Source organism: Festucalex cinctus, chromosome 7 (assembly GCF_051991245.1).
Source record: "Festucalex cinctus isolate MCC-2025b chromosome 7, RoL_Fcin_1.0, whole genome shotgun sequence".
In the NCBI taxonomy this organism is placed as follows: domain Eukaryota; kingdom Metazoa; phylum Chordata; class Actinopteri; order Syngnathiformes; family Syngnathidae; genus Festucalex; species Festucalex cinctus.
Window position 1 is genome coordinate 28,093,065 of NC_135417.1, and position 13,263 is coordinate 28,106,327.

A 13,263-nucleotide genomic window follows, 5' to 3' on the forward strand; every position below is an offset into this window, starting at 1 on the left:
CAAGAAAACAAGGAAGAAATCAAGTAAGAAATGGAGGAAGTAGCAAGTAATCGGGTAAGCAATGGAGTAAAGTGAGAAGAATTAAGTAAGCAATGACGTAAGGAGGGTAGAATCGAGTCGCAATGGTGTAAGGAGTGGCAAACTTAAGCAATGGAGTAATAGTCACTCTGTTGAAATCCGGTCACATTTGCATTAGTATACTAAGCTAGCATTAGCATGCTAAGTTAACATTAGAATTAATATGCTAACTTAGCATTAGCATGCTAAGCTAACATTAGCATTAGCATGCTAACTTAGCATTAGCATTCTAAGCTAACATTAGCATTGGCATGCTAAGCTAACATTAGCATTAGCATGCTAACATTAGCATTAGCATGCTAACTTAGCATTAACATTAGCATGCTAACTTAGCATTAGCATGCTAAGCTAACATTAGCATTAGCATGTTAACTTAGCATTAACATGCTAAGCTAACATTAGCATTAGCATGCTAACTTAGCATTAGCATGCTAAGCTAACATTAGCATTAGCATGCTAAGCTAACATTAGCATTCACATGCTAAGCTAGCATTAGCATTAGCATGCTGAGCTAACATTAGCATTAGCATGCTAAGCTAGCAATAGCATTAGCATGTTCAGCTAGCATTAGCATTAGCTAGCATTAGCATGCTAACTTAGCACTAGCATGCTCACTTCCTGTTGATTTCAGGCCACTTCCTGTTGAAATCGGGTCACTTCCTGTTGAAATTGGGTCACTTCCTGTTGATATCAGGTCACTTCCTGTCAAAATTGGGTCACTTCCTGTTGAAATTGGGTCACTTCCTGTTGATATCAGGTCACTTCCTGTCAAAATTGGGTCACTTCCTGTTGAAATCGGGTCACTTCCTGTTAAAAACAGGTCACTTCCTGTTGATTTTAGGCCACTTCCTGTTGAAATTAAGTCACTTCCTGTTGAAATCGGGTCACTTCCTGTTGATTTTAAGTCACTTCCTGTTGATATGAGGTCACTTCCTGTTAAAATCAGGTCACTTCCTGTTGAAATCGGGTCATTTCCTGTTAAAATCAGGTCACTTCCTGTTGATTTTAGGTCACTTCCTGTTGATATGAGGTCACTTCCTGTTGATATTGGTCACTTCCTGTTCAGGTCGGGGAATATCCTGGCAAGAATCACACGCATACCTAATCAATTGGCCAAAATGGCCACCGCCTTGGGAGGCCAGGTTGGCGAGAAACCTGGGCATATCATTTGTCTAAAATGGCCGCCGTGCATGGTAAGTTGGAAAATGGCCGCCATACGTGGTAAGTTAGGTGGTAAGATGGAAGAGCTCATGACGTGAAATGGTGGAATATATTGAAGTTGGAACGAAGTCAATCGGATAAATAATGTGGAAGTAAATGGAAAATGTAGAATGTGGGAAATATTTGGGTACGAAATTGGGAATTGTGGGTAAGGCGGGAATTTTGGAACTGAAAAGCTGGAAGAGCTCATGGCTTGAATTGGTGGAATATATTGAAGTTGAAACAACGTCAATCGGATAAAAAATGTCGAAGTAAATGTGAAATGTAGAATGTGGGAAATATTCGGGTACGAAATCGGGAATTGTGGGTAAGGCATGAATTTTGGAACTGAAAAGCTGGAAGAGCTCATGGCTTGAATTGCTGGAATATATTGAAGTTAGAACGAAGTCAATCGGATAAATAATGTGGAAGTAAATGGAAAATGTAGAATGTGGGAAATATTTGGGCACGAAATTGGGAATTGTGGGTAAGGCGTGAATTTTGGAACTGAAAAGCAGGAAGAGCTCATGGCTTGAATTGGTGGAATAGATTGAAGTTGAAACGACGTCAATCGGATGAAAAATGTCGAAGTAAATGTGAAATGTATAATGTGGGAAATATTCGGGTACGAAATCGGGAATTGTGGGTAAGGCATGAATTTTGGAACTGAAAAGCTGGAAGAGCTCAAGGCTTGAATTGCTGGAATATATTGAAGCTGGAACAACATCAATCGGATGAATAATGTGTAAGTAAATGGAAAATGTAGAATGTGGGTAATGTGCGGGTACGAAATCGGGAATTGTGGGTAAGGCGTGAATTTTGGAACTGAAAAGCTGGAAGAGCTCATGGCTTGAATTGCTGGAATATATTGAAGTTGGAACGAAGTCAATTGGATGAATAATGTGGAAGTAAATGAAAAATGTAGAATGTGGGAAATATTCGGGTACGAAATCGTGAATTGTGGGTAAGGCGTGAATTTTGGAACTGAAAAGCTGGAAGAGCTCATGGCTTGGATTGCTGGAATATATTGAAGTTGGCATGAAGTCAATCGGATGAATAATGTGGAAGTAAATGTGAAATGTAGAATGTGGGAAATATTCGGGTACGAAATCGTGAATTGTGGGTAAGGCGTGAATTTTGGAACTGAAAAGCTGGAAGAGCTCATGATGGAACATATTTGAAGTTGGAACGAAGTGAATCGGATGAAAAATGTGGAAGGAAATGTGAAATTTTGAATCTCCCATTAAGAATACATGGGGAAAAATCGGGTACGAAATCGGGAATTGCGGGTAACACGTGAATCGTGGGAATAAGAAAAATGGAAGCGCTGTAGGCGCGAATATTTGGAATCGTTTGAAATTGGAACGGAGTGAATCGGGTGAAAAATGTGGAAGTAGAAGCTGGACAAAAAAGTGCGAGGAATAAAATATAAGAATAAGAATAATAAGAATAATAATAAGAACTAGAAATGCCATTTCTGGGGAAATGGCGTGTGAAGGCTGGAGAGCTGAATGAATACCTGTGGAATGATTTGGAATAATGTTGAATGATGATGAATGATATTGAAAGATATCGAAAGATATTGAATGATATTGAATGATATTGAATGATGTTGAATGATACTGAATGACATGGAATGAGCTTAACATGCTGAAGTTGGAATGGTTTAAATTCATCCAGAAATCTAGAAGCAGTTGAAGGAAGACAAATACCACAAAAGTTAGCATGCTAACTTAGCATTAGCATTCAAAGCTAACATTAGCATTGGCATGCTAAGCTAACATTAGCATTAGCATGCTAACATTAGCATTAGCATGCTAAGCTAACATTAGCATTAGCATGCTAACATTAGCATTAGCATGCTAAGCTAACATTAGCATGCTAAGCTAACATTAGCATTAGCATGCTAACATTAGCATTAGCATGCTAACTTAGCATTAGCATTAGCATGCTAAGCTAACATTAGCATTAGCATGCTAACTTAGCATTAACATGCTAAGCTAACATTAGCATTAGCATGCTAACTTAGCATTAGCATGCTAAGCTAACATTAGCATTAGCATGCTAAGCTAACATTAGCATTCACATGCTAAGCTAACATGAGCATTAGCATGCTGAGCTAACATTAGCATTAGCATGCTAAGCTAGCAATAGCATTAGCATGTTCAGCTAGAATTAGCATTAGCTAGCATTAGCATGCTAACTTAGCACTAGCATGCTCACTTCCTGTTGATTTCAGGCCACTTCCTGTTGAAATCGGGTCACTTCCTGTTGAAATTGGGTCACTTCCTGTTGAAATTGGGTCACTTCCTGTTGATATCAGGTCACTTCCTGTCAAAATTGGGTCACTTCCTGTTGAAATTGGGTCACTTCCTGTTGATATCAGGTCACTTCCTGTCAAAATTGGGTCACTTCCTGTTGAAATCGGGTCACTTCCTGTTAAAAACAGGTCACTTCCTGTTGATTTTAGGTCACTTCCTGTTGAAATTAAGTCACTTCCTGTTGAAATCGGGTCACTTCCTGTTGATTTTAAGTCACTTCCTGTTGACATGAAGTCACTTCCTGTTAAAATCAGGTCACTTCCTGTTGAAATCGGGTCATTTCCTGTTAAAATCAGGTCACTTCCTGTTGATTTTAGGTCACTTCCTATTGAAATTAAGTCACTTCCTGTTGAAATTAAGTCACTTCCTGTTGATATGAGGTCACTTCCTGTTGATATTGGTCACTTCCTGTTCAGGTCGGGGAATATCCTGGCAAGAATCACACGCATACCTAATCAATTGGCCAAAATGGCCACCGCCTTGGGAGGCCAGGTTGGCGAGAAACCTGGGCATATCATTTGTCTAAAATGGCCGCCGTGCATGGTAAGTTGGAAAATGGCCGCCATACGTGGTAAGTTAGGTGGTAAGATGGAAGAGCTCATGACGTGAAATGGTGGAATATATTGAAGTTGGAACGAAGTCAATCGGATAAATAATGTGGAAGTAAATGGAAAATGTAGAATGTGGGAAATATTTGGGTACGAAATTGGGAATTGTGGGTAAGGCGTGAATTTTGGAACTGAAAAGCTGGAAGAGCTCATGGCTTGAATTGGTGGAATATATTGAAGTTGAAACCACGTCAATCGGTTGAAAAATGTCGAAGTAAATGTGAAATGTAGAATGTGGGAAATATTCGGGTACGCAATCGGGAATTGTGGGTAAGGCATGAATTTTGGAACTGAAAAGCTGGAAGAGCTCATGGCTTGAATTGCTGGAATATATTGAAGTTGGAACGAAGTCAATCGGATGACTAATGTGGAAGTAAATGTGAAATATAGAATGTGGGAAATATTCGGGTACGAAATCCGGAATTGTGGGCAAGGTGTGAATTTTGGAACTGAAAAGCTGGAAGAGCTCATGGCTTGAATTGCTGGAATATATTGAAGCTGGAACGACGTCAATCGGATGAATAATGTGTAAGTAAATGGAAAATGTAGAATTTGGGAAATATTCGGGTACGAAATCGGGAATTGTGGGCAAGGTGTGAATTTTGGAACTGAAAAGCTGGAAGAGCTAATGGCTTGAAATGCTGGAATATATTGAAGCTGGAACGACGTCAATCGGATGAATAATGTGTAAGTAAATGGAAAATGTAGAATGTGGGAAATATTCGGGTACGAAATCGGGAATTGTGGGTCAGGCGTAAATTTTGGAACTGAAAAGCTGGAAGAGCTCATGGCTTGAAGTGGTGGAATATATTGAAGTTGAAACAACGTCAATCGGATGAATAATGTGTAAGTAAATGGAAGATGTAGAATGTGGGAAATATTCGGGTATGAAATCAGGAATTGTGGGCAAGGCGTGAATTTTGGAACTGAAAAGCTGGAAGAGCTAATGGCTTGAAATGCTGGAATATATTGAAGCTGGAACGACGTCAATTGGATGAATAATGTGGAAGTAAATGGAAAATGTAGAATGTGGGAAATATTCGGGTACGAAATCGGGAATTGTGGGCAAGGCGTGAATTTTGGAACTGAAAAGCTGGAATAGCTCATGGCTTGAATTGCTGGAATATATTGAAGTTGGAACGAAGTCAATCGGATGAATAATGTGGAAGTAAATGAAAAATGTAGAATGTGGGAAATATTCGGGTACGAAATCGTGAATTGTGGGTAAGGCGTGAATTTTGGAACTGAAAAGCTCATTATGGAATATATTGAAGTTGGAACGAAGTGAATCGGATGAAAAATGTGGAAGGAAATGTGAAATTTAGAATCTCCCATTAAGAATACATGGGGAAAAATCGGGTACGAAATCGGGAATTGCGGGTAACACGTGAATCGTGGGAATAAGAAAAATGGAAGCGATGTAGACGCGAATATTTGGAATCATTTGAAATTGGAACGGAGTGAATCGGGTGAAAAATGTGGAAGTAGAAACAGGACAAAAAAGTGCGAGGAATAAAATAGAATAAGAATAAGAATAAGAATAATAATAATAATAAGAATAACGGGAATGGTGTAGAATAACATATGTGTGAAGGCCTCCAGCCTTCACACAACTAGAAATGCCATTTCTGGGGAAATGGCGTGTGAAGGCTGGAGAGCTGAATGAATACCTGTGGAATGATTTGGAATAATGTTGAATGATGATGAATGATATTGAAAGATATTGAAAGATATTGAATGATATTGAATGATGTAGAATGATACTGAATGACATGGAATGAGCTTAACATGCTGAAGTTGGAATGGTTTAAATTCATCCAGAAATCTAGAAGCAGTTGAAGGAAGATAAATACCACAAAAGTAAAAATAAATCAGCAAGAAACATGAAAACAAGGAAGGAATCAAGTAAGAAATGGAGGAAGTAGCGAGTAATCGGGTAAGCAATGGAGTAAAGTGAGAAGAATTAAGTAACCAATGAAGTAAGGAGGGTAGAATCGAGTCGCAATGGTGTAAGGAGTGGCAAACTTAAGCAATGGAGTAATAGTCACTCTGTTGAAATCAGGTCACATTTGCATTAGTATACTAAGCTAGCATTAGCATGCTAAGTTAACATTAGCATTAATATGCTAACTTAGCATTAGCATGCTAAGCTAACATTAGCATTAACATGCTAACATTAGCATTCTAAGCTAACATTAGCATTAGCATGCTAACATTAGCATTAGCATGCTAAGTTAACATTAGCATTAGCATGCTAACATTAGCATTAGCATGCTAACTTAGCATTAACATTAGCATGCTAACTTAGCATTAGCATGCTAAGCTAACATTAGCATTAGCATGTTAACTTAGCATTAACATGCTAAGCTAACATTAGCATTAGCATGCTAACTTAGCATTAGCATGCTAAGCTAACATTAGCATTAGCATGCTAAGCTAACATTAGCATTCACATGCTAAGCTAGCATTAGCATTAGCATGCTGAGCTAACATTAGCATTAGCATGCTAAGCTAGCAATAGCATTAGCATGTTCAGCTAGCATTAGCATTAGCTAGCATTAGCATGCTAACTTAGCACTAGCATGCTCACTTCCTGTTGATTTCAGGCCACTTCCTGTTGAAATCGGGTCACTTCCTGTTGAAATTGGGTCACTTCCTGTTGATATCAGGTCACTTCCTGTCAAAATTGGGTCACTTCCTGTTGAAATTGGGTCACTTCCTGTTGATATCAGGTCACTTCCTGTCAAAATTGGGTCACTTCCTGTTGAAATCGGGTCACTTCCTGTTAAAAACAGGTCACTTCCTGTTGATTTTAGGCCACTTCCTGTTGAAATTAAGTCACTTCCTGTTGAAATCGGGTCACTTCCTATTGATTTTAAGTCACTTCCTGTTGATATGAGGTCACTTCCTGTTAAAATCAGGTCACTTCCTGTTGAAATCGGGTCATTTCCTGTTAAAATCAGGTCACTTCCTGTTGATTTTAGGTCACTTCCTGTTGATATGAGGTCACTTCCTGTTGATATTGGTCACTTCCTGTTCAGGTCGGGGAATATCCTGGCAAGAATCACACGCATACCTAATCAATTGGCCAAAATGGCCTTGGGAGGCCAGGTTGGCGAGAAACCTGGGCATATCATTTGTCTAAAATGGCCGCCGTGCATGGTAAGTTGGAAAATGGCCGCCATACGTGGTAAGTTAGGTGGTAAGATGGAAGAGCTCATGACGTGAAATGGTGGAATATATTGAAGTTGGAACGAAGTCAATCGGATAAATAATGTGGAAGTAAATGGAAAATGTAGAATGTGGGAAATATTTGGGTACGAAATTGGGAATTGTGGGTAAGGCGGGAATTTTGGAACTGAAAAGCTGGAAGAGCTCATGGCTTGAATTGGTGGAATATATTGAAGTTGAAACAACGTCAATCGGATAAAAAATGTCGAAGTAAATGTGAAATGTAGAATGTGGGAAATATTCGGGTACGAAATCGGGAATTGTGGGTAAGGCATGAATTTTGGAACTGAAAAGCTGGAAGAGCTCATGGCTTGAATTGCTGGAATATATTGAAGTTAGAACGAAGTCAATCGGATAAATAATGTGGAAGTAAATGGAAAATGTAGAATGTGGGAAATATTTGGGCACGAAATTGGGAATTGTGGGTAAGGCGTGAATTTTGGAACTGAAAAGCAGGAAGAGCTCATGGCTTGAATTGGTGGAATAGATTGAAGTTGAAACGACGTCAATCGGATGAAAAATGTCGAAGTAAATGTGAAATGTATAATGTGGGAAATATTCGGGTACGAAATCGGGAATTGTGGGTAAGGCATGAATTTTGGAACTGAAAAGCTGGAAGAGCTCATGGCTTGAATTGCTGGAATATATTGAAGTTGGAACAAAGTCAATCGGATGAATAATGTGTAAGTAAATGGAAAATGTAGAATGTGGGAAATATTTGGGTACGAAATTGGGAATTGTGGGTAAGGCGTGAATTTTGGAACTGAAAAGCTGGAAGAGCTCATGGCTTGAATTGGTGGAATATATTGAAGTTGAAACGACGTCAATCGGATGAAAAATGTCGAAGTAAATGGAAAATGTAGAATGTGGGTAATGTGCGGGTACGAAATCGAGAATTGTGGGTAAGGAGTGAATTTTGGAACTGAAAAGCTGGAAGAGCTCATGGCTTGAATTGCTGGAATATATTGAAGTTGGAACGAAGTCAATCGGATGAATAATGTGGAAGTAAATGAAAAATGTAGAATGTGGGAAATATTCGGGTACGAAATCGTGAATTGTGGGTAAGGCGTGAATTTTGGAACTGAAAAGCTGGAAGAGCTCATGATGGAACATATTGAAGTTGGAACGAAGTGAATCGGATGAAAACTGTGGAAGGAAATGTGAAATTTTGAATCTCCCATTAAGAATACATGGGGAAAAATCGGGTACGAAATCAGGAATTGCGGGTAACACGTGAATCGTGGGAATAAGAAAAATGGAAGCGCTGTAGGCGCGAATATTTGGAATCGTTTGAAATTGGAACGGAGTGAATCGGGTGAAAAATGTGGAAGAAGAAACTGGACAAAAAAGTGCGAGGAATAAAATAGAATAAGAATAACGGGAATGGTGTAGAATAACATATGTGTGAAGGCCTCCAGCCTTCACACAAATAAGAATAATAAGAATAACGGGAATGGTGTAGAATAACATATGTGTGAAGGCCTCCAGCCTTCACACAATAAGAATAACGGGAATGGTGTAGAATAACATATGTGTGAAGGCCTCCAGCCTTCACACAATTAATGGTTCTTAAGTGTGGTCAGTTTACTACCGATTGTTCTTGTTGTGGTTCAGAATGTCAAGTTGGGATTCAGCTGCTGCTCAGTGGAGAGGTGGATCTATTATAGTGGTACACAAGGGTCAGTATTTGCCTTGTGACAGTTTTCAATAGTAACTACATTATATCAACAATTTATAATTGTTTCATGGATTTTTAACATGTTTAATAAATAACTTAAAAAAAAAAAAATCAAAGTGGCCCTTGCAATTTTCTATTTTTCTGTATGTGGCCCCCAGAGGAAAAAGTTTGGACACTACTGCTCTACACTCACAGAAGCCAATGAGAGTGGCACGTTATCTCATTAATTTGCTTTCATGGGATTCGAGGCGTTCTTGGTATTATATGTCAATAATGAAAATACATGAGCATCACTTCACCAAGGTGATAGTGTTGTGGCTTCCCTTGCTTCATCAACAAACAATATTGGGTCGTTGCTACTGGATGATCTCCCCATACTGACTTGAGTTAAATGCTGCATTGAGATAATCTCATTTGTGTAGAAAGACTTCAAAATCCCTGTAATTACTGCAATGAAACGGATTGAATTCATGAAGTATGTTTGTGTCAATTCAATGCAGTATTGCTGTTTTCTGACCACATTTCAATTTTTAAGCAATTTGTGAAAATAATATACAGAGGGTTGCTGAATCAATCAATGATTTATTGTCTGGGAAGAGAGCGGATTGGGTTGAACCAAGGTAGAGAAAAAAACATTGTGTTGGCAGAATTACAGATATGCATAAAAGTAAAATTAGGATAGGATGTGATGTGACTGAAATGCATTATTCATCCAAATTGCTCCTTTCTCTTCAGGTGAGGGTTTTATTGCTTCTTTCCCAGTAGCATTTATCATTGATTATCTTACCTCCTTATTCAGCATCTTGTGGTGGAGATATCAAAGGACCTGGAGGTGTCATCCTCTCGCCTGGCTACCCTGAGCTGTATCCAAACTCCCTGAACTGTACATGGACTGTGGAGGTTAGCCACGGAAAAGGTTTGTTGTCATCTACACATATGTTGACACTTTTACATGCAACCATGCACATATAAACTATATGAATTCATAACAAGAAAAAAAAAAGAGATATTTAATTTGTGGACATTTTTGGGGCAGAAATGCCTCATTTGAGTTCAGTAAAGAATGTCAAGATGTCATGACAAGAACTTACCCCGGGATTACACCGCATGCGTGTGTGTTGGGTCACCGCTCCGCTCCGTCTTGACTGCCTGCTCAGGACACGTCAATTTTATGGACAACACTCACCGGCTGCGCACAGCTGCGGTCAGGCAGCTCCATCGCCGACAACTTCCCGCCGTGTCTCATGTGATCGCGTGCAATAATGTGGCATTAAAAACGCACAGAAAGTCTGTGCTCAACAGAGAAGCAGAGAGAGAAGTGGACTTCCATATGCTGCGTTCTCACCAAAAACGAGGGATGGCGATGCGGCGGCGCGTTTGCATTGTAGTCAACGGAGTTCGCGCACAATGGAACGAAAGTGCGTGGGGCGGCGTGGAGGACACGTTTCATGTGCTGGAACGCGGTGCGCAACAGCGAAAATCCGCACATTCATGACGAAAATCCGCACAATCGCATATTCGCCAAAGTTAAAAAATTGAACTTTTTTCGCTTTTCGCCTCGCGGCAGCCAATCGGCTTCGAGTACGGGCTACGTCACACACAGTGTCCTCTCTATTGTCACCCCGAGCGCAACAACACGGCCAGCCGTGACAAATGATGATCGAGAAAGTGCTGGTAAGTCTGTTTACTTGCTTTTGAACTGTACCGAGTTAGCAGCAGTGCTTATTATTAATGCCAAAGCTATTTTTAGCACAAATGCCGGCTGCCAGATTGTCGCTAAAAAAAGCGAAAGTACTATCACGTACCTCAAAAGAGGAGAAAATAGTGCCACGGCTGTTTTGCCCCAGCAAAGAAGTCGAAGTAGTTGGCGCCGTCCACTTTTTGTTGACTCTCTAAAGTGCTCCACTTCCTTGTTCACCAAGGGACACGCCTCCTCCGCTCCAGTGCGCACGAAAGCGCGAATGAGTGGCAATCGTTCAAAAAAACTCTCGCAAAGAAAGTGTTCCAGTTCGCCTTTTCGGATTTGGTGAGAATGTAGCATTACATTGAACTCAGTGTCCACTCCCATAGCTTCTGCTATTATGTTCCATGCAGCATCCTTTTTAGGTTGTCCTTATAAAAAGGGTGTGCAGTGTTCGTGTCATAGATAATTTTGTGGCTTTCCACCTCCATTATAAATCTCTCCTCATCCACATTCGCTGGTACTTTAACAGTGAATTAAGCATTATGCATTATGACGTTTTGCTGATGTGATTATGAAATAGGATCAGGCAAGTATTTTATTCTGATAAGTAACCGGAAATGTTTATTTTGAAACTGCGTCGGTCTTTCTATCCCGCTCGTTGTGTTCTGTGCTAGTTTGCCATTTGACGGATGCCGACGTCCGGCAAAAACAGAAAATAGGCCTATCTGTGCGGCGGGCTCCGGCACGATGCAGCTGGTCCGCAGTCGATCCGCAACGCATACGCAGCCGCAGCCGGTGTAATTTGAACGCAGCTCACCACAAATTGCTAATCAACATGAAATTTTTGGTTTATGACTTTTCAAGCTCTTCCTGACAAAGGAGGTTTTTGAAGAAATGCTTCAGTATTTAATTTTTTTCCACTTTTTCTGGTGTGTATATATATATATATATATATATATATATATATATATATATATATATATATATATATATATATATATATATATATATATGTATATGTATATATATATATATATATATATATATATATATATATATATATATATATATATATATATATATATATGTGAAATGATGTAGAAAATGTGCAATTTGAGAGTGAAAAATGTGGAATTTTTAGTATGTGCAAGATTTTGGAATGTCTAAAATTGTTCACAAAGTGAAACATAGTTTTTCCTGGCTCAAACTGAGGCAGAAGTGGTACCATCTTGACTATTGGCGACTACCGATACCAGGTATCAGTATCTGTGCCAATATCAGTCTTATTTTAAGGTACTGATACTCGCGGTGGTGACCGATACCATTATCAGTCGCCCTCCTGCAGGCCTTTTAAGTCAGGAATTAGAAATGAGAAATAATATGAATACGATCCATCCATCCATCCATCCATCCATTTTCTTGACCGCTTATTCCTCACAAGGGTCGCGGAGGGTGTTGGCGCCTATCTTAGCTGGCTCTGGACAGTAGGCGGGGGACATGAATACGATGTTGCTCTTAATTTTATGCAATGTTCAGGAAAAATAATAAATTGCGGTATATAGGTCTTTAAAATCATCTGTCATTTTTGGGTGGGGAATTTTATTTACTTCGTGATATCGGTATTTGGTATCACTATGGGTGACTACTCAAGTTGAGTATCGGTCTGAAAAAAAAAGCGGTATCAAACATCCCTAATTCTGACTATGCGCCATGACATGCATTTATTTTATAAATTAACTGACTGACTTTCATTTCTTCCAATAATATGAATATTATCATGTTAAAGCATTCATTCATTAAAACGGTTCAGCCATAATATTTCACAAGTGGGAAGTATCAGCAGCAAGGTTGTAAAGGCCTTCTCCTTCACGCAATAAAGAAAAGGAATAATGTGTTAGGCCTCAGCCTTCGCACAATAATAAATAGGAATAACATACAGTAGACGCTATTCCTTTTCTTTTTTGTGTGAAGGTGGAGCCTCACACGTTATTCCTATTTTTTTATTAATGTGGAAAGGCCTTTTCCTTCACACAAAGATAGAACATGCTTTCAACATTTACACAATTATGAGTTAGAAGATGTCTAAATTGTATTTACCTATTGATATCAATACCACACATTATTTTCTCCTCCAAGGTGTGCAATTCACTTTCCACTCCTTCCACCTGGAGGATCACCATGACTATCTTCTGATAACAGAAAATGGCAGCTTCGTTCAGCCACTGGCTCGACTCACTGGCTCAGAGAGGCCAGCTCCAGTCAATGCGGGCCTGTATGGCAACTTCAAAGCACAGCTTCGCTTCATTTCCGACTTCTCCATATCTCTTCAGGGATTCAACATCTCCTTCTCAGGTATGGGAGCACATGATAATTCTGTCTGTACGAGGCAGAAGGGTGGTTCATACGTATCCCACTGTGCAGCCAACGTTCGTTAGGGTAGTGGATATTAATTTTTGGTCAAGG

At 39.5% G+C, this 13,263-nt stretch overlaps 1 protein-coding gene across 5 annotated transcripts in view; it reads left to right on the forward strand.

Moving 5' to 3' along the window:
- The window catches only part of LOC144021954 (CUB and sushi domain-containing protein 3-like), a 1,200,535-nt gene that overhangs the window by 395,439 nt on the left and 791,833 nt on the right, over nucleotides 1–13,263 (forward strand). For all 5 annotated transcript variants that reach the window (XM_077526258.1, XM_077526261.1, XM_077526260.1 and 2 more), the window contains exons 19-20: nucleotides 9,916–10,032; nucleotides 12,937–13,152. In XM_077526258.1, coding sequence (XP_077382384.1) covers nucleotides 9,916–10,032; nucleotides 12,937–13,152 — 333 coding nt within the window. The remainder of the gene's footprint in view (nucleotides 1–9,915; nucleotides 10,033–12,936; nucleotides 13,153–13,263) is intronic.